Source organism: Nicotiana sylvestris, chromosome 11, assembly GCF_000393655.2.
Source record: "Nicotiana sylvestris chromosome 11, ASM39365v2, whole genome shotgun sequence".
Lineage (NCBI taxonomy): Eukaryota > Viridiplantae > Streptophyta > Magnoliopsida > Solanales > Solanaceae > Nicotiana > Nicotiana sylvestris.
In genome coordinates this window covers 108,492,386-108,514,381 of record NC_091067.1, presented here as the reverse complement: position 1 = coordinate 108,514,381, position 21,996 = coordinate 108,492,386, and the positions used below count along the sequence as shown (strand labels likewise).

Below are 21,996 nucleotides of genomic sequence, written 5' to 3'. Positions count from 1 at the left end.
CTTGCAAAATTTTTGTAATCAGGTGTTATCTATTATGTAGCGACTAATGATGACTATCTAATTCTTTATACAATAGTAAATTGTGTAAAAAGGATTTAATAATATTACCTTTTTAACCTTAATTATCAAAAGAATGTGTAAAAATGATATAGTTAGTGGTGTTCTAATGGATAAGTGTAAAATATAATACTCCTAATTGAAAAGTTATATGTCTAACACATTAATTAAATTTTCTCAAAGTTATTTTACTTAAACTAATTTCTATCTACAGTCATTTACTTACACGAGGCGTGACTCTTTTTCTTGGGTCAAGCATGTGGAAATTTTGATTTCTGACTACAGTCATTTGCTTACATGAGGCTTGACTCTATTTCGTGGGCCAAACACATGAAAATTTGTTTGATGATAAATGATAGTGAGATTTGAACTCTGGACATTTGCTTGATCTAATACTATGTTTAAGAGTGTTACCATCTCATTTAAATGCTTAAATTGTTAGAGAGAGCACAACTCTAATTACTGTATTATAGAGGAATGTTGTGAAAGAAAAAATGCACTAATGAAATTCAGATAAGGTCACATACTGTACTTTGAGGACAGTTTACTTAAAATTAAAACCATTATCAACTTGCCAACCATCAAATTAAAGCCTTATCAAACAAGTGAATAAATTGGAAACTGTTAGTTAGTTTAGAATTATATATATAAGTCTAGTCCCACATTGGAATAAGAATAATATGTACTTTGTAGTAGAGCTATAAATAAGACTTCTTCTATTATATTGAAAGACGAATATATCAATAATAAGATTTTTCTCCCGTGCATTCTCACATGGTATCAGAGCAATCGTGAGAAATTTATCGCTGTGCATAAATTCCAGCGACTCCGGAGAGAAAATAGTCAACCGGAAGCCCTTTTTCCGGCAAAAACAGGTTTGTCCGCAAGAACCATACTATCGGTCAGTGTTGTGCAAAAACCAACACCATCATGAAGTAGATCAGAGTTTGGCGACCAACCCTCAGAAAAATCTCCGGCAGAAAAGCACCCACGCGCAACTAGAAGAAGTTTTCCAGCGAAGTTCCGACGTCCACGCGCCGGTGCGTGAGACTGTTTCCGGCCATATAATGGGGAAATTTCTTCTGAACAGTCTCTTCTCCTCGCAAATCTGAGCCTACCCATCCAATTAAAATCAAATTCCGATCATTTTTATATTTTTCTAGCGTGAATCGTGAGTTTTTCGACGAGAACAATAATTCCAGAAAGAAAAAAAAGAATTCTGCTTTTTCGGCGCAATATTATAATGGCATTCATATCAGAAGCCTTTAACTCACAATCCGTTGGGTCCAATGCATTGAATCCAATCCAGATGGTTTCTTTATCGGATTATATGGAGTTCCTTCAGTACAAAGCATGTAAACAGACATCTTCAGGGATAACTTCCATTGTTCAAACATATAGTAGCATGACTTGTGTCTCCGAATCTTCAACCTCTGAGTCTTGGGTCATTGATTCAGGTGCATATGATCATATTTCTGGTAACTAATCTCTTTTCACTACTATTTCATATTCTCAATCTCTCCCAACAGTCACAATGGCCAACGGGGTCTCAAACCATGGCAACTAGAATAGGTCAAGCAAGTCCACTTCCTTCCTTACCTTTAGATTCAGTTCTTTATATCTCTGGTAGTCCTTTTAATCTCATAGCCATTAGTCACTTAGCCAAAATCACTTAAATGCTTTGTTTTATTTTTTGATGACCTTGTTTTTGTACAGGAACGCAGTACAGGGCGGATCATTGGTATCGGGCGTGAATCAGATAGACTTTATTACTTTATCCTTGCAAAATCACATGGACTCACATCTTGTCTTCCTTCAGCAACTTGTCCTGTTACCGATTCACCAGATTTATTATATAAACGGTTGGGACATTCAAATTTGTCAAAACTTCAGAAAATGGTACCTCGTTTATCTCACTTGTCCACTCTAAAGTGAGTCATGTCAGCTCGGTAAACATACCCGCTCCCATTTCCCTCGGCGTCTTGATAATCGAGCAAAGTCACCTTTTACTTTTATCCATTCAGATGTTTGGGGTCCTAGTCGGGTCAGTTCTACCTTGGGATTCTATTACTTTGTCAGTTTCATTGATGACTATTCCAGGTGCACTTGGATATTTTTGATGAAAAATCGATCCGAGTTGTTTTCTATTTTTCAGACCTTTCACGCTGAAATTCAAAATCAATTTGGGTTTTTTATCCGCACATTTCGTAGTGATAATGCCCTAGAGTATTTGTCTTCCCTATTTCAGCAATTTATGAACTCTCATGGAATTATTCATCAAACATCTTGTCCGTACACATCTCAACAAAATGGGGTAGCTGAAAGAAAGAATAGACATCTTATTAAAACTGTTCGTACCTTACTCATACAATCTCATGTCCCGTTGCATTTTTGGGGGATGCAGTTCTTACATCTTGCTATCTTATTAATCGTATGCCATCTTTAGCTGTCCAGAATCAAGTTTCATTCTCTATTCTATTTCCCTACTTACCGTTGTTCTCTCTTCCACCCTGTATCTTTGGAAGCACGTGTTTTGTTCAAAACCTTGCTCCAGGAAAAGATAAGTTAGTTCATCGTGCTCTTAAGTGTGTATTTCTAGGTTACTCGAGAACGCAAAAAGGGCATCGATGCTATTCTCCTGACCTCTAACGGTACCTTATGTCCGTTGATGTTACCTTCTTTGAAACCCAATCATACTTCACAGGTCCAGGTAATCACTTAAATATTTCTGAGGTGCTACCAGTTTCATCTTTTGGAGATTCAGTCACCATCTCCCATTCATCTTCCTCTGCAACTCCAGCTCCACCACTTACAGCTCTAGTTGCAGCTCCACCACCTATAGCTCCAGCTCCACTACCTACAACTCCAGTTGCAGCTCCACTACCTATAGCTCCAGCTCCACCACCTATAGCTCCAGTTCCACTACCTAGTCCAGTTCAACCTCCTGCAGCTCCACCACTCTTGACTTATCATCGTCGTCCACGTCCAGCATCATGCCCAGGTGATTCACGTCCTGCATCAGATTTTGCACCTACTACGGACTTGTCTCCTCTTAGTCAACCAATTGCACTCCGCAAAGGTGTACGACCCACACTTAATCCTAATCCCCATTATGTCGGTTTAAGTTATCATCGTCTGTCATCACCTCATTATGCTTTTATATCATCTTTGTCCACTATTTCTATCCCTAAGTCTATAGGTGAGGCACTATCTCATCCAGGATGACGACAGGCTATGATTGACGAGATGTCTGCTTTACATGCGAGTGGCACTTGGGAGCTTGTTCATCTTCCTTCAGGTAAGTCTACTGTTGGTTGTCGTTGGGTTTATGCAGTCAAAGTCGGCCCGGATGACCTGGTGGATCGGCTTAAGGCTCGTCTTGTTGCAAAAGGATACACTCATATTTTTGGACTTGATTATAGTGATACTTTCTCTCTCGTGGCTGAAGTAGCATATGTTCGTCTCTTTTTGTCCATGGCTGATGTACGTCATTGGCCTCTTTAACAGTTAGACATTAAGAATGCTTTTCTCCACGGTGACCTTGAGGAAGAAGTTTATATGGAGCAACCACCTGGTTTTGTTGCTCGGGGGGTCAAGTGGTCTTGTATGCTGATTGCGCAGGTCACTATATGGTTTGAAACAGTCTCCTCGAGCTTGGTTTGGTAAGTTCAACACAATTATTTCAGGAGTTCGACATGACTTGTAGTGAAGCTGATCACTCTGTGTTTTATCGGCATTCTGCTCCTAATCTGTGTATTTATCTGGTAGTTTATGTTGGCGATATTGTTATTACTAGCAATGATCAGGATGGTATTACTAATCTGAAGCATCATCTCTTTCAGCACTTCCAGACTAAGGATCTGGGCAGATTAAAGTATTTTCTAGGTATTGAGGTTGCTCAATCTAGCTTAGGTATTGTTATTTCACAGCGGAAGTATGCATTAGACATTCTTGAGGAGACTGGAATGATGGGCTCCAACTTGAGGGGGAGTGTTGACATACAAGTTGTCTAGCACATGTATACACATGTACTACATCATAGCTAGCACATGTATATGAGTTGTATAGTAGGTGTAATACAAGTTGTGTAGCACATGTATACACATGTACTACATCATAGCTAGCACATGTATATGAGTTGTATAGTAGGTGTAATTAGGTGTATGACAACTAATAGATTAGGTGAATTAGTATTATAAATAGGCCTTGTAATCTTCTCTTCTAGATATGAAATATAGAACTTCTTTGGTTTCTAACATGGTATCAGAGCATTGAAGTTTTTTCATCAGTTTGTTGTTGGGAATTTTTTTTTCCCCGTTCGAATTATTTTTGTTCAGAACAGTCTTTCGCTGCTTTGATTCTATTTCACTATTTCCGGCCATTTTTTGCCCCGGCCGCTTCTTTACAGATTTTTCTACTCACTATTCCGACCAAAGTGGTACTGTCAGAATTTTTTTCCTGACAACTTTCATTTTCCAAGATCACTGTTCCGACACTGTTCACTGTTCAAATATTACTATTCACTGTACTGTTCAAATATCACTGTTCACTGCACTGTTCTTGACTATTTGATTCTGCTATTATGCGGGTGCAAGATGACTGAAACGAAACCTACCGTTGATGTCATTCCGGTTATGTCTAAAATTACGGAGAATAAGTTCATGGGTTCCAATTACATGGATTGGAGTAAGACGATCCGTCTCTATTTGCGGAGCATCGACAAAGAGAACCACTTGGTTGATGATCCACCCAAGGATGAGACTAAATCAGTCTGGTTAAAGGAGGATGCAAAATTGTTTCTCCAAATCAAGAATTCGATGCACAGTGAGGTAAATGATCTAGTTTCTCATTGTGATTATGTGAAGGATCTAATGGATTATTTAGATTTTTTGTACTCTGGCAAAGGAAACTTGTCTCGCATGTATGATGTGTGCCAGGCATTTTACCATCCATCCATGCAAGATCGCTCTCTCACCACTTACTTCTCAGAGTTTAAGAAGGTGTATGATGAGCTTAATGTTATATTGCCGTTTAGTCCAGATGTGAAGGTACAACAGGCTCAGCGTGAACAACTGGCGGTCATGAGTTTCCTTTCTGGTCTTTCTCCCGAATTTGAAGGGGCCAAATCGCAGATTTTATCTGGGACTGCTATCTCTTCCTTGAAAGAGGCCTTTACAAGAGTGTTGTGTACTGAAAAGTCTCATCCAGGTCCGACAACATCGATAGTGGTGCTCTGCTTAGCCGCGTCCAAAAGAATAGGAGTCATAGTAATCGCAATCGGAGTAGCGATAGTCGAGACCTAAAGCAAGGGGAAGTTGAATGTTTTTATTGTCATGAGCTCGGTCACACCATACGTTATTGTGTGAAGCTTCAGAATAAGAACAAAAGATCTCAGTATGCCAACATCGCCACTTCCGAGACTATTTCACCATCTCAGTCATCATCTCCTCCTATCAATACTATCCCCGAGTCAGGTAAAACCACTAAGTGTCTCCTCTCTTCGTCATCCAAATGGGTCATTGATTCTGGTGCCACAGATCATATGACAGGTAACTCTAAACTCTTTTCCACTTTTCAGTCACATACCCAATGTTCCACAGTTACTTTAGCCGATGGGTCTACCTCATATGTTTTAGGGTCTGGCACTGTTAACCCAACATCTTCTCTTTCCCTTAGTTCCGTCTTAAATTTGCCTGATTTTTCTTTCAATCTAATATCTGTTAGTAAACTTACTCGTACTCTAAATTGTTGTGTCTCATTTTTTCCCAATTATTGTCTTTTTCAGGATCTTACGACGAAGCAGATTATTGGTAAAGGTTCTGAGTCTGGGGGTCTCTATGTTCTTGAATCACAGGTGCCGAAATCCATTTCTTGTTCAACTGTGTTGTCTCCCTTTGATGTACACTGTCGATTGGGTCATCCATCCTTGTCTAGTTTGAAGAAGTTATATCCTCAGTTTCAGAGTATTTCCTCTTTAGATTGTGAGTCATGTCAGTTTGCTAAACACCATCGCCTTCCTAAAGTTTCTAGAGTCAATAAACGGGTCGACTTACCTTTTGAGTTAGTTCACACCGATGTTTGGGGTCCATGTCCTATTATCTCTAAAACTGGTTTTAGATATTTTGTTACCTTTGTGGATGATCATTCTCGTGTTACTTGGTTATATTTAATGAAAAATCGTTCGGAGTTGTTTTCAATTTTTTGTGCTTTTTGTGCTGAAATAAAAACTCATTTTAATGTTTCCGTTCGTAATTTAAGGAGTGACAATGCAAAAGAATATTTTTCGGATTTGTTTAAAGATTATATGGCTACAAATGGTATTCTACATCAATCTTCTTGTGTTGACACCCCTTCTCAAAATGGGGTTGCGGAACGAAAAAATAGACATCTTCTTGAAGTAGGCCGAGCACTCCTCTTTCAAATGAAAGTGCCAAAATGTTTTTGGGCTGATGCCGTCTCTACAACTTGTTTTTTAATAAATCGTATGCCATCTTTCTGTACTTCATGGTAATATTCCTTACAACATTCTTTTTTCCTCTAAGCCATTATTTCCTATTGAACCCAAAATATTTGGTTGTACTTGTTTTGTTCGTGATGTTCGTCCACAGGTAACTAAATTAGATCCAAAGGCCCTTAAGTGTGTGTTCTTAGGGTACTCACGTCTTCAGAAAGGTTATCGGTGTTATTCTCCAGATCTCAAAAGGTACTTAGTGTCTGCCGATGTCACATTCCATGAAAATTATCCGTTCTTTTCTTCATATGTTTATAACAGTCCTGAGGAAGAAGATGATACTTTGGTCTACACTGTCACACATCCAGTTAGTTCTCCAACACCTCTTCCTCAGTCACCCGTTTCCCTCGATCGACCATCCGAGCAGCCACCTGTTCTTCGTGTGTATACCAGGTGACAACAAACCTCAGAACCCGATCCTTTTCCTACTTCTGCTTCGTCGGTAGATCCAACCTCCTGTGTTTCAGATCCTAGTTTGGATCTTCCTATTGCCATTCGCAAAGGTTCACGACAATGTACTTATCCTATTTCTTGTTTTGTGTCTTATGACCATTTGTCTACTTCTTCTAGCTCGTTTATTGCATCATTAGATTCTGCTAGGATACCTAAAACTGTTCGTGAAGCATTGTCCCACCCAGGTTGGCATGATGCAATGATAGAAGAGATGATGGCTTTAGATGAGAATGGTACTTGGGAGTTGGCCGATCTGCCCACTAACAAAAAGGCTATTGGGTGCAAGTGGGTATTTGCTGTTAAGTTTAACTCCGATGGGACAGTAGCTCGCCTTAAGGCACGCCTTGTTGCAAAAGGGTATGCACAGACCTATGGAGTCGACTATTTGGATACTTTTTCCCCGGTCGCCAAGTTAGCTTCTGTTCGATTATTCATTTCCATGGCAGCTACTTATGATTGGCCTCTGCATCAGCTTGATATAAAGAATGCTTTTCTACATGGAGATCTTCAGGAAGAAGTATATATGGAGCAACCACCTGGGTTTGTTGCTCAGGGGGAGTGTGGAAAGGTATGTCGTCTTCGAAAATCTCTTTATGGGCTGAAACAGAGTCCCCGTGCTTGGTTTGGCAGATTTAGTGAGGCTGTTCTAGAATATGGGATGAAGAAAAGCAATTGCGATCATACGGTGTTTTATAAAAAGTCTGATGATGGTATTCTTTTATTGGTAGTATATGTTGATGACATCGTTATTACTGGAAGTGATATTACAGGAATTTCAACTCTAAAGTCTTTCCTTCACACTCAATTTCAGACGAAAGATTTAGGGCAACTAAAGTATTTTTTGGGAGTTGAAGTTACACGGAGCAAGAAAGGCATCTTCTTGTCCCAAAGGAAATATACTCTTGACTTGTTAGCTGAAACTGGAAAGTTGGGATCTAAACCATGCAGCATGCCAATGGTTCCTAACACACAACTCGTGAAAGAAGACGGTGAGTTATTCGAAGATCCAGAGAAATATAGGAGATTGGTTGGGAAACTGAACTATCTTACAGTAACTCGTCCCGATATCGCATACTCTGTCAGCATTGTGAGTCAGTTTATGTCTTCCCCAACAGTCAGGCATTGGGCGGCTCTGGAGCAGATTCTTTGTTATCTAAAGGGATCTCCAGGACGGGGTCTAGTATATAAGAATAATGAACACACTAACATTGAGTGTTTCACAGATGCAGATTGGGCAGGGTCAAAAGCCGATAGGAGATCCACGACAGGATATTGCGTTTTTGTTGGTGGAAACTTGATTTCGTGGAAGAGTAAGAAACAAAATGTCGTATCTCGATCTAGTGCGGAAGCAGAATACAGAGCTATGGCACAATCTGTGTGTGAGGTTGTATGGGTACATCAACTATTAAGTGAAGTTGGCTTCCAAACTACATTGCCAGCAAAGTTGTGGTGTGATAATCAAGCTGCTCTTCATATCTCCTCTAATCCTGTATTTCACGAAAGGACTAAGCACATTGAAATAGATTGTCACTTTGTTCGTGAAAAGATTCAACAAAAGCTCATCTCTACAGGTCATGTTAGAACTGGAGATCAATTGGGAGACATTTTCACAAAAGCTTTGAATGGAGCTCGAGTTGAATATATCTGTAACAAGTTGAGCATGATCAATATATATGCTCCAACTTGCGGGGGAGTGTTGACATACAAGTTGTCTAGCACATATATACATATGTACTACATCATAGCTAGTACATGTATATGAGTTGTATAGTAGGTGTAATACAAGTTGTGTAGCACATGTATACACATGTACTACATCATAGCTAGCACATGTATATGAGTTGTATAGTAAGTGTAATTAGGTGTATGGCAACTAATAGATTAGGTGAATTAGTATTATAAATAAGCCTTGTAATCTTCTCTTCTAGATATGAAATATAGAACTTCTTTGATTTCTAACAGATCCGAATGTTAAGCTTCTGCCTGGACAGGGGGAGCCTCTTAGAGATCCTACGAGATATAGGAGGTTGGTTGGCAAATTGAATTACCTCACATTGACTAGACCTGATATTTCTTTTCCGATGAGTGTTGTAAGTCAGTTTATGGATTCTCCCTGTCATAGTCATTGGGATGCAGTTGTTCGCATTCTTCGGTATATAAAGTCAGCTCCAGGCAAAGGGTTACTATTCGAGGATCGAGGCCACGAGCAGATTGTTGGGTACACAGATGCTGATTGGACAGAATCACCTTCTGATAGACGTTCTACGTCTGGATATTGTATTCTAGTTGGAGGTAATTTGGTCTCTTGGAAGAGCAAGAAACAGAATCTAGTTGCTCGATCTAGCGCCGAAGCCGAATATCAGGTCATGGCTATGGGAATGCGTGAGCTAGTTTGGGTCAGTTGCTCAAGGAGTTGAAGTTCGGAGAAATTAGCAAGATGGAACTGGTGTGTGATAATCAAGTTGTTCTTTATATTGTGTCAAATCCGGTGTTTCATGAGAGGACTAAACACATTGAGATTGACTGTCACTTTGTCAGAGAAAAGATACTCTCAGGAGAGATTCTACAAAGTTTGTGAAGTCGAATTATCAGCTTGCAGATATTCTCACCAAGTCTCTCACTGGTCCTCGTATTGGTTATATATGTAACAAGCTCGGTACATATGATTTGTATGCAGCGGCTAGAGGGGGAGTGTTAGTTTACAGTTATGTATATAAGTCTAGTCCCACATTGGAATAGGACTAATATGTACTTTGTAGAGTATAGCTATAAATAGGGCTTCTTGTATTATATTGAAAGACTAATATATCAATAATAAGATTTTTCTCCCATGCATTTTCACAGAAACCATTATGAACTAGCGAATCATCAATTTAAAGCCTTATCAAGAAAGTGGGTATAAATTTGAATACCTAGCCAGCCCAGTCTTTCATGGTGAAGTTATAGCTTTTACAAGCCTGTTAACGAAAGCAGATTTAAAAAAACAAATTCTGAAAGAGAAAGAAGATGAATGCGTGTAAATTATAATAGGTAGTGGAGTAGCGGCTGGTGAAAAGTATAGTAACAGAATTACTAAAAAGAATCTTAATATGCTAATGTAATGAGTGCTCTATTCTAATATGCCAAGAAAAATTTAGATATCTAACGGAACTTTTAATAAATATATATTTATGCCAATTTTTCGTGCTAATGTGTTCACACTTGATTGTACAAGTGGGAAAGGGGAACAATTTTTTTCTCTTTTTGGTCCGAGGACGAATATCTCTAAATCTGCCCCCTTTTCACTCTAAATAAACCATCTACAACACCGGTGGCGGTTGTCATTATTCAATTTGACCAAATACTTCATTTACTTTAGTTAGTACAATCTTCGCCACAGAGTCAACCTTTGCCAATCAATGGAAGTTGAGACACTCATAAACAAGTCAATCAGCATTTTGGTTGTGGATGATGATGTTGTTTGTCTTTCCATTGTTGCTATGATACTCAAGAAATGTAAATACCAAGGTATGCGCCAAATCTTTTTTGCTATGTCGTCGTCTTTTTTTTCTTCCCCTAATTTGGGATAGTGTCTTGCATGCATGAATTGCTTTTCTTTATGTTAGATAGCCTTAACGGAGATCGATGTATCCTAGATTTGAAAGTGGTAAGCATTAGATCTTTAAGTTACATGACATGTGAATTCAAGTTACTTACCGGATGTACCAAAGTTATTCATACTTCCTATTTAGGAACAGAAGTGGAACGATTAATTTAAGGTGCCACTTCATTAGCACTTCTTTGGATTCGATGTGAGTATGACTTGCTGAAGAATGAAGGGGAATCACAACCAGTGCTTTAAGAGCCGTTTTTGCCCCGGAGCGGCATAGTAAAAACGGGGGGGGGGGGGGGCGCAGTGCGAAAGTATTGTGAGGCATAAGCCTCATTGTTCTGGGCGTATGCTTTAGGCGTTGGGTGAGTTTTTATTTTGGGGCATAAGCCCAAAAAATCTTTTAAATTAGAATTAAAATTACAATTCCTTAATTTAATACCAATAAACACAAAAATCAACTTGTTATTGCATTCTAAAAAGTTTAAAAACTTTAAAGTCAAAAGTTTTTTTATTGTTAGCCCTAATTTTTATCTTTCTCTTTGTCCTCTACCGGGTAAAGGAAAAAAATGATCAAGTTGCAAACTTAAAAACGAAAATGCATCATCCTCCATGATTTGTGGTTCAACACTTCTAATTGTAGGTTCCTTCTTTGCTTTTCTTTCTTTTCAAGTTATTTTACTCTTACAAGTTAGTTTATAAATTTCTACTCAACTTCTTTGCCAAAGTTTGATTAGTTTTTTGATGAAGCAGTTTTGATTAGTTTTTTAGTCAATTGCTGATTCAAATTAGCATTTTAAGATGAAGTAGTTCTATATACATTTCATTTATTTTATATTTTCTTGAAATTTCTATGTAATTTTACCTTATTGTAATATTTATTTCTATTGTATTAATTTATAAAATATTAAAAATTAAAGATCCATGGGGCTTACGCCTAGGGCCTCGAGGCTTATGCCTCGCCCTAATACGTAAAACGCCTTTCCTTGCGCCTCGAGGCTTTCAGTCTTTTCTATTATAAGGCAAACACAAAGAGGAGTCTCTCAATAGATTGGTTGAGATGTTCTTTACCAAGCATCCAATGCTAATGACAGTATCAGCAAACTAACATTCTTTTGTATTTTTCAAGCTCCACATATTCTTGTATAGTCAAAGGGCCAAATGATCAGATCATCAACACAGGCCTTCTCACCCTTCTCCACAATCTCTTTTTTTCTTTCCAGTTATAGTAAGAAATTTTAATTAGATTCACAAGAAAAAGAAAAAAGGAATCTAATGAATCTGATAACGATATTTAAGCACATCTGTATTTATGGAATTGTCTTTATTTACGATAACCACATTAATAGATCTAACATCAGCATATGTATGGAAAATGTAGTTCCTTTGCTCTGGCTATTAATCTTGATGTCAGAACTTATAGGCGACTTAGCGTAGGATATTGTTATTTGGATTTTAAAATGTTTCTATATGGAGCAGTTGTCATTTCTCCTTCATAATGCATCTAATCAATAAACTATTTTGGTTTTACTCCAGTTATGACTGTCAAACATCCAATGGATGCTTTGTCTATACTTCGGATCAAAGGCGGCTCTTTTGATCTCGTTGTCGTCGATGTGCACATGCCTGATATGAATGGCTTTGAACTTCAACAAGTGATAACCGACGAATTTGAGCTACCTGTTGTTTGTAAGTCTGGTTCTTCTTTTTCCAATTTTATTTTGCATGAAATGTTTAGTATTGTGTTCCCTGATCGTCAAAAAAAAAAGGCTTATGATCTAAGCTTACATATTGAATGTCAGTGATGTCAGCTGATGACAAAGAAGGTACGATCCTGAAAGGACTAGACGGTGGGGCTGCATTTTTCCTTGTTAAGCCTATATCAGTAGATGATCTAAGAGATCTATGGCAGTACACACTGTTGCAGAAGAAGAAAGGTAAAAGAGTTGTTCTTGAGGAAATCAATTGTTTGGAGAAAAGTTCCAATTGCAATAAGAAAAGCCTTCATGAAGTCGGAGAATCTGCATCATCTATCAATGAAAATTACTATCAACATATCAAGAAGGAAAAATCTAAGAGGAAACCTGCAAGAACACAGAGGAATGCTGATAAAGATAACAGTGGTAATTCTGCTGCACTATTTAAAAAGGCTAAGGTTGTGTGGACAAGTTCACTACACAACAAGTTCTTGGAAGCCATCAGAGACATTGGATTTGACAGTAAGTTGCATATTCACATTATTAAAAAGAGTTCTTCGGAGGTGTCAAACTTAAAAGAACATTAAATTGTTATTATTTTGCTACCTGAATTTTTCATGCAGAAGTTGTGCCAAAAAAGATTCTTGATCAAATGAAAGTCCCTGGATTAACTAGAGAAAATGTTGCCAGCCATTTGCAGGTTTACTTCTGAATACATATGTTTAACTATAATTGGTATCATGGCTTTCACATATTAAATAAGTGAAGTTATGTTTGATTTCTGTATTACTTGATTTGAACTAGTCCATATAGGTGAAGTAATGTCTGACTTCTATATTACTTGGTCTGAACTAGTGCATAATTTCATAAAATAGGAGAACACAGATTTCTAAGAAATCACCGGTATGGAAGAAACTTCAGAAAGTTCCTTTTATATGAGTTCAATAAGTATAACAACAACAACAAAAAACCCAGTATAATCCCACATAGTGGGATCTGGAGAGGGTAGTGTTTACGCAGCCTTACCCCTACCTTGTGGAGATAAAGAGGTTGTTTCCAATAGACCCTCGGCTCAGAGAAGCATAAGCACCACATTGAAGAAGAGAAAAACAAGAAGCGCAACAGTGAGAAGCCATGTAAAAGCAACTCAAATAACAACCAAATAATCAGGTGACCGCAATGAAAGAAATGACAAGTAGTCATAGAAATCTAATGCCAACAGAATACAAAAGTACGTGCTAATACTACCGGTATGACAGGGAGAACACTAAACTAACTACCCTACTACCCTAATCTTCGACCTCCACACCTTTCTATCAAGGGTCATGTCCTTGGTCAGCTCAAGTTGCGCCATGTCTTGCCTAATTACCTCACCCCAATTCTTCTTTGGCCTACCTATACCTCTCCTTAGGCCTTCCAATGTCAACCTCTCACATCTCCTGACCGAAGCGTCTGTGCTCACATGTCCAAACCATCTTAGCCTCGCTTCCCGCATCTTGTCCTCAATTGGGGCCACACCCATCTTGTCTCGAATAACTTCATTCCTAATCCTATCTAACATTGTGTGCCCGCACATCCATCTCAACATCCTCATCTCTGCTACCTTCATCTTCCAGACATGTGAGCTCTTGACTGGCCAACACTCAGCCCCACACAACATAGTCAGCCTGATTACCGCTCTGTAGAACTTACCTTTAAGTTTTGCTGGCACCTTCTTATCACACAAGACACCGGAAGCAAGTTTCTATTTCATCCATCCTGCTCAATATGATGTGTGACATCTTCGTCGATCTCCCCATCCCCTCTATAACAGAGCCAAGGTACTTAAAATTTCCTCTCCTAGGGATGACTTGTGAATCCAGCCTCGCCTCCCCTTCCACTTCCTAAGTCGCCCCATTGAACTTACACTCCAGGTAAGTTAAAATCAAAATCATTAGAAATTAAATAAGGATATAAAATTAAAATCATTAGAAATTATGCTAAGCATGTAAAAGATTTCTACAGAATCAATAATGTAAATCGAATCTAAAGATATGAATTCAAGTTTTATATACTAATGACCTTAGCAAAAAAAGCTATATATACTAATGATGCGATCTTACATTAATGGTTACTTTCTGTTGCTATTGGTCTACTTTTTGCATGGGGTTGTAGCGCGTTACATATTTTCTTTTACTGGTCACTTGGTCACCTTTTTTTATATATAGTACCTCTAGTTGACTTTAAATAACCTTTTATCTAAAGTCTTTTATACGATATATCAGTGTACTTAACATATCATGTTGCAGTGGATTTAATCTATCTACTAAGTTAGCATACTATGGGAAAAAAGTAATTTTAATAATTAGCTTACTTTAGGAACTTGGTTTGCTGATGACAGAATTGGTGACTTTAAATTAACATTCCTAAAACTTAGGTAGCCTTTTTAATTTGTTCCATCCTAATTATCAATTCTTCTATTCATTCCAAGCAAGTTATGCTAATTTTGCAGAAATATCGTATTTTCTTGGAACGAGTCTCTGATGCATGCTGTAGAATACAAGCTGCTGACACAAACTTAGCCATTAAGGCTGTTCAATCAACTTTTGCATCAGGAATGCTCAGTCAGGAAAAAATTGGACTGCAGAAACAGTTCTCTGAAAACACCACTAACCCCCGGTCATTGATTCACACTGCAAACAACGGCAGTTCGTCTTTCAGAACCCAGCAAACAAGACAAGCTATACCGTTAGGATATGAACAAGCACAGTTGTTTCTCAATGAAGGTATTTTGGGTAATATAACACATAGCAATGAGATTCCACTGTATAAGGCGAATCAGTTGACTAGCACAATGAAAGCAAACAACTATCAAACGGGAACATCGGCTTATGAAGATATTTCATCTCAGCTCATGAATGGTACTACTTCAACTCAAGTTCGTAGAATGCTTTCTAGAGTTCCTGCCAATAGGTTATCTGATAGGAACTTACTAGCATTAGGGACCAATGGTATCACAAAGCACGCTACCCTTAACGGGAATTTGAACTTTCTTCATGATGGCTTTGCTGATGACCAGTGTGGTACCAATTTCACCCAAAATAACGATGCTGATGAGGCATCTACTCTTTTTGCTGGTCTCATGAACTTCATTGGTAAAAGCCAACATGACTCTGAACAATGTTTGGCTCAAGAGGCATCTTCTTCGGTTGGATTTGATGGAGAAAAGCAATGCTCTGCCATATTGTCTGATCATATTGATGAAGACACTTCTATGCAACTACCATCATTTGTTAACGATGTTTGCAGGGGGCAAGAAGTCGATGCTACGCTCAATCCAGTATGTAACTTTTCTGAGTTTCACAACATTAATGCTACACAGCAATCACGAGGCATTGGTGATCTTAGTGTTCCTTTCGTGAATCAAGGGAACGTTCAACCTCATCAGGTATAAATTTCTTGAGCTTTTTTCTTTATTCCTCGCCAATATGCAATCGAAACAAATTAAACATTATACTCTTCCATATTCTCTAATAATTCATGTTTTTCAGGGTTGGACTTGATCTTTTCTCGATCTGAAAATAATTATGGAACGATTAAAAGATAATATTTTGGATATGTAGATATTATGTTATAAAGTTAATACAAGTTGAGCCTTTCAGAGTTTAATATACTTGACTCTCGAGGAATGAATAAAGGTGACAGAAAATTTAGAGCAAAGAAAGAAAAGAAAAGAAGTTTAATTACCTATAAATGATCAAAATAGATGAAACTTGCCAATAAATGAAAAAGAAACTTGCCTTGAATGTATGTAGCAAATTAATGAAGATGTGATGATTTTCAACTTCAATGATGGTAGCAATCAGGGGAGGACTATTTGCAATGGTTTGGCCAAATACCATTCAAGGCAAGTTTCTTTTTCATCACCTATAAATGCAAATGAGCACTGGAATGTATTGGTTGTTCATCCAAAGTTCTCTCTTGCACATACATTACCAAGTAATATCATATTTTGTTGTTCATTGAAACTCACTAAAGTGTGAAATCAATTTGTTCTTTTAAAGAGAGCGATAAATTGTGCCGAACCAAATTATAATAAAAAAATAATTTAAGATTGTTATGCATTTTTCCATCTATCAAAATGTCCTTAAATTATTTCTAATCCCATCCTTTGTACCATCCAACTTAATGTATTTAACATCCTAATAATTTTTTTAACATCGACTTTAGTCCGTCTAGGTAGAGAGTTTAACCATCTCTATCTGTGTTTGCTTCCTCGAATTAATGGATGGAGATATAATTGAAGGTTTTGATAAGTGGGTTGCAGAAGCCTTTGGGAATTGGAGAAGATTAAATTTCAGCTTTATTTGGTTGCATGTATTCTTTAGAGAATTGGATAAAAAGTTGATTGTCTTGAAAAATAATGCAAGAGTAAAAGTTAAGGTTATTTAGGGAACATATACTCGTTACTCTCTCTTATATTCTTTTTCTTGAAATGGTTGTAGCAACAAGAGCACATAGGTCATAGTGAACCTGCGGAGGATGGCATGTCTCAGCTCCATAATGTCTTCTCATATCCTACTGAGGTGTGAATTTTTCGGTTTTAGTTAAATTCGTTTGAACGTTGAATTATTGGATGTTGAAAGTACACTAACAGGTACTTTGTCGTTACATTTTTCCAGCAATGTAAAAATGAACAGTTTTTGGAGCTGGTGCTTGCTTCAAGCCCTTATGAAGGTGATCAAAACCCAGACGGACTTTAAAGCCATTGCTGATGTAGATACTGCTAGTATGTCATAAACACTTTTACTGAATAGTCAATACTAGCTGTATGAGCAAAAAAAAATATTTAGTCCGAGAATATATTTAGAAGAACAGTTTTACAGCAACAAAAACGGTCGGTGCTAGTCTGCTAGAGACACTTTTAATTTATTGCAGCGGTCGGATTATTTTGTTACAACATGTTGCAGGAAAATCATGGCATATGTTAATTTTAATATTTGCAAACAGACAGAAGATTCGTAGCAATAGTGTATTCTAATTTATTGGAATACACCATATTCGTCACAAATGTGAATTTGAGCAACATACTTTTTGTTGCTAATTAGTATTTATGTATGTCGTGAAATTGCATTTTGTATCAATAGAGTCGAACTTGATTTCCATAAAAAAATTCATTTGCATTAACACTGGTTAGTTTTGTCCGATAAGTCGGGGTTTGTTGCTACAAATTATTGTCTATAAAAAAAAGGATAATCTTTAGCAACTGCTGGTACGCGAAATACTTTCGTGTTGTTAACCAGGAGTGTCCATATGAATGATGAGGTTGAGACTCAACATCAGTTGTAGAAGCGCTTTGTATTTAGGTTGAACCTTAAACTTGAGAAAGTAGTTCGCCGGCACTGATTGTCGTCTTAAAATGATCTGGTCGTTTTGATTTTTGAATTTCTCAACGCCCTAATCTTAGTAAACAAAATCTTACCTCACAATGATAGCTCCTAGCAAAATTTCTGCTATGTTTAAACCTGACTTTTGCCTAGTTATGTATTAAATAAATGAGATTATATGTGGATGAGTGTACAATATACAATGTTGAAATAGTGGATATGAGTGTTGGATATGGTTTGGGGTTGAGCTGGAAGTGGTATTGTATTGTAGTATAAGAGGGGCTAGATAGGCCGGACCCTATTCGCATTGTGAGGGTAACGCATGTGGCATGATTTTGGCCAAGGTTTCCAAGAGACAGGCAGGACAATTGGACCAAAGCGCAAGGTTATAGTGTGAACCTAGTCTAAAGGCATGTTTTGGCCAGACCGCCAGGTCGCGTCATAGCGCTATCGTGTGAAGACGAAATTTTCTTCCTTAGTATTCACGCTAAGGCGAGAGTGGTCCGCGGCCTCAGGCCTACAGATAGTATAATATCGAGATTTTGAGGTAAAAATAGCACGGTATAGCCAGTTTTCGGATTGGTCATTCAAAAATAGTCAGCGTTTACGAAGTCAATGAAAAATAGCCACTATTTTGCTGCAACAAAGACCGGTCCAGCATAATATACTGGAGTTCGGTGCACCTGTGTATGAACTCCAGCATATTATGCTGGACTAATATACTTTGTTGACTCCAGTATAATATACTGGAGACTGGAGCACCGGTGCTCCAAACTCCAGTATATTATACTGGACAATTATACTTGCTGGAACTCCAGTATATTATACTGGAGTTCTAGTGTACTTATGCTGGAACTCCATCATATTATGCTGGAGTTCCAGCATACTTATCCTGGAACTCCAGTATAATATGTTGGAGTTCAAGCATACTTATGCTGGAACTCCAGTATAATATACTGGCGTATTTTTCCGGTTTTGAACAGTGTTTTCGCTCAAATTTATCTTTACATGAAAAGTGGCTACATTTCGATTACTTTTGAAACTGAGCAGCTATTTTTGAACGACTAGTTGTAAACTATTTTTGAGTTTCTCCCGATTTTGAGTCCAAAAAACGAAAGAGATAGCTAAGGCACGATTTGAGAGCTCCATTTGGATCTACTACCCAACCCAACTACCAAGTAAGTATATTTATGAAGATTTAATGTATTTATAACCTACTAATGCTAATTTACGGCCAAATATCTGTGGATGCATGTCTAGATTTCTAAATCTCTTAAAAATAAAAATAAAAATAGTTTGGCTACAAAGAGGTTATTTTGCCACTTGAACTTCATTTATCTGGTATAAATGAGAGTGGATAGAGTATTCAGAGTTGTACTTATGACTAGGGTTCTACAAAAGAAACCAACAGACCGTATCAAACCAATAATTCGAGTTAAATCATGAAAAAAAATCCGATTATGGTTTGGTTTGATTTGATTTGGTTTGGTGTTGGAGAAAAAAAACTCGACTATAATTGATTTAATCTGGTTTTAACAAAAAAAAAAATTCAAACCGAAACCAAACCAACATTATGTATACAAGTTATAAAAATAGTTATCATAATGTAGTTTATGAATATTTCTTAAACTTTTTCATAGTTCACTCTTTTAACGTATTACTTTAAGATTGAACTTAGAAATTTTGAATGGTCTAGTATGTTATATAGTCCATAAGTGTTAGTAACTCAAATAAAGTTCAAAGCAAAATCAAATTAATATTAATGCTAATAAAAGAATTTCAACTCAATGCTAGGAATGACTAATTAATAGAGTATTGGATATCTATTTTTTTTAGTTTTGCATTAGTTTATTTAGTGAAAATGCATAACTTATTTTTTTTTATTGTTTAGTCATGTAAGTAATATTTAGTACTTATTACTCGTACTTATTATAGCATGACTTAGTACTTTTAGATTATGTTCATTTGCATTATGACTTATTAATTAGTAATATTTATTTTATGGGATATCAGTATCTTTCTTGTTGAATATTTTAGTATAATGTCATGACTCATCTCACATTATTTTGTATTATTTTTTTGGGTAATACCTTATATAGTTGTATTCTACTAGGACCAAAGAAATATTTCGAGCACAAGTTATATATTTGTGCTATGAAAATTTTATTGGGAAGAAATCCGAAAAACCGCGAAAACGCAAAAAATTGAGAAAAATCGAAATTGAAAATCCAACTTTTGTTAGTTTGGTTTGATTTATATATTTAAAAATTTGACACAATTGGTTTGGTTTGATAAATGAAAAATTTGAACCAAACCGACGTATGTACATCCTTGCTTATGACTAGGGTTGTGCAAATAAAACTGAAAAGTTGAACCAAATCGATTAGAAAAACTGAATATATTAAGTTTGGTTCAGTAAGAAAAATCCGACCTAAACTAACATATAGATATATTTATTTTTTATATATTAAAAACTTCATATTGGATTTTCCTTTAAAATTATATCTAGAAATATTTTTGATCCTTTCATGAAATCTAATATTTAATGGATCTATTATACTACATTCATTTCTTTTACTTTTAAATAATGTTTGGTCTTAACATGTACGATCACTTTCTTATCAAGTTTGTTGAAATGTTTCAATCTTTAATCTTCCATATTCACAAGTCGCAATCTAGTAAACTCCTACATCCTCGATTTTGACATGATGTTTTATCGTTTTTTTAGAAAAAAAAATTAAACGAGATCATTTCATTATTTAGATTTCATATTGATTGTTAAATACATGCTTTCTCAACTAGTAATCTTGGTCTGCCTAGATGGATCTTTATCCTAAGACTAGCTGCACATGGAAGGCTAAACACTAAGGATAGACTAGTCAATTGGGGGTGACTACTCAAGAATGCCCTCTATGTTGAAGATGAGAGCTTGTCACACTTATTTTTGACCTACGAAGTAACTGCAGAAGTTTAGAAAAAACTGCTATTATAGCTAGGCATATATAATGAGTAGTCCAATGAAATTGAAGAATGAGTTGCAACGAGCGACAAAAGCATGGCAATGGGAGAAGCCCCCAATATAGGACGGTATTAGCAGTTGCAATCTAGCTACTAAGCTACTACTTGTGGATGGAGAGGAATCAATGAGTTTTTCAGGTAAGGCAACATAGCAATGAAGCTACAATCAGGAGAGCAATTCAGGATGTTCATCAAAGAGGTTCCAGAATACTGCTACATGCATGGCTGGAGAAGTTCAACTATTATCCATAATAGTTAGAATTGGTTTGGATGGTTCTGTTTCTTTGTTTCTGTTGCGTTTGAGGTCAGGCTGACAGTTAGGGTAATTGTTTATATATACACTCCAAGTTTCGTAACAAATGGTTTTATTAATTACTATAACAAGAATTATTTGAAACGTGGATGTATACTTGTGAAGCTGCGAGTGTGCATCACACCATGTTTTGCAAACTATGTGCATGTATTAGTCATCTTATTAAATATAGGGAAAATACATAAGATGAGATGCACCTTGTAGCTGTATGGAAAAGTCAGTTTCATATTTAACTTTTAGGGGTGTTCTAGTACCTCCTTACACTTTGTCCAAAGTGAATTTAATACTACCCTAAAAGCTGTTGTGACAAAAAATTAAAGTGGAGGCACGTATTATCAAAAATGACTTTTTGGCCAAAAAGCAAAGAAGTGTTGTGAAATATTATAATTATATTAGTGGATGTTTATAACTCCTAAAGAAGTTACTCTCAATATTCTTCTCCATTATCTCCATAACTCCCACTACTTCAATACTTATGGTTGTAACTCCCATGCTTTCATAACCTCCCCTATGATCTTCCTCCATGATCTCAAATGTTTAATGCCATGTTTATGGCATTCTTTTGTATACCTCTATGTAATCCTATAAATAGAGGGTTTTGGCACCACATTATACACACTTGGAATACATAGAAGAAATAAGAAAGTTCCCTCTTCCTCTTTACATCTTTTGTCTATTTTATTGTTTCATATTATTACTTTGAACTTAGTTTCTTAACACGTTATCAGCACGAGCCTCTACCTTGTGGAGATATCTATTTTAAACGGGTATTATCTCCTTCTTAAAAGAGTAAGTCAATGTCTTTCTAATCTAGATATGAACGGGTTCTCTTTTGCATGAATAATGAGATGAGTTGCTGGATATTGTTAATTATTTTTAGTTCTGTTCAAAATTACAAGTCAGATGCATGTGTTATCTGGTTCCTATCGCATTTTATTTGCACGAAACACTATGTGTTAGATTATAATAGTCTTTAATGTTTTTCGTATGTA

At 36.7% G+C, this 21,996-nt stretch overlaps 1 protein-coding gene across 16 annotated transcripts in view; it reads left to right on the top strand.

Annotated features, from left to right (window-relative positions):
* The window catches only part of LOC104222185 (two-component response regulator ORR24-like), a 61,805-nt gene extending 44,381 nt beyond the window's left edge, over window positions 1-17,424 (top strand). For 8 of the 16 annotated variants that reach the window (XM_070162640.1, XM_070162643.1, XM_070162642.1 and 5 more), the window contains 9 exons: window positions 5,843-5,911; window positions 10,401-10,528; window positions 12,147-12,299; window positions 12,413-12,829; window positions 12,931-13,007; window positions 14,799-15,734; window positions 16,146-16,193; window positions 16,792-16,872; window positions 16,969-17,424. In XM_070162640.1, coding sequence (XP_070018741.1) covers window positions 5,843-5,911; window positions 10,401-10,528; window positions 12,147-12,299; window positions 12,413-12,829; window positions 12,931-13,007; window positions 14,799-15,734; window positions 16,146-16,193; window positions 16,792-16,872; window positions 16,969-17,049 — 1,990 coding nt within the window. In that variant the 3' untranslated portion in view covers window positions 17,050-17,424. Of the gene's footprint in view, window positions 1-4,345; window positions 4,887-5,135; window positions 5,912-10,400; window positions 10,529-12,146; window positions 12,300-12,412; window positions 12,830-12,930; window positions 13,008-14,798; window positions 15,735-16,101; window positions 16,194-16,791; window positions 16,873-16,968 lie in introns of those variants that run through there. The other 8 variants (XM_070162652.1, XM_070162654.1, XM_070162649.1 and 5 more) reach the window with 7 other exon arrangements.
* The last annotated feature ends 4,572 nt before the right edge of the window (window positions 17,425-21,996 follow it).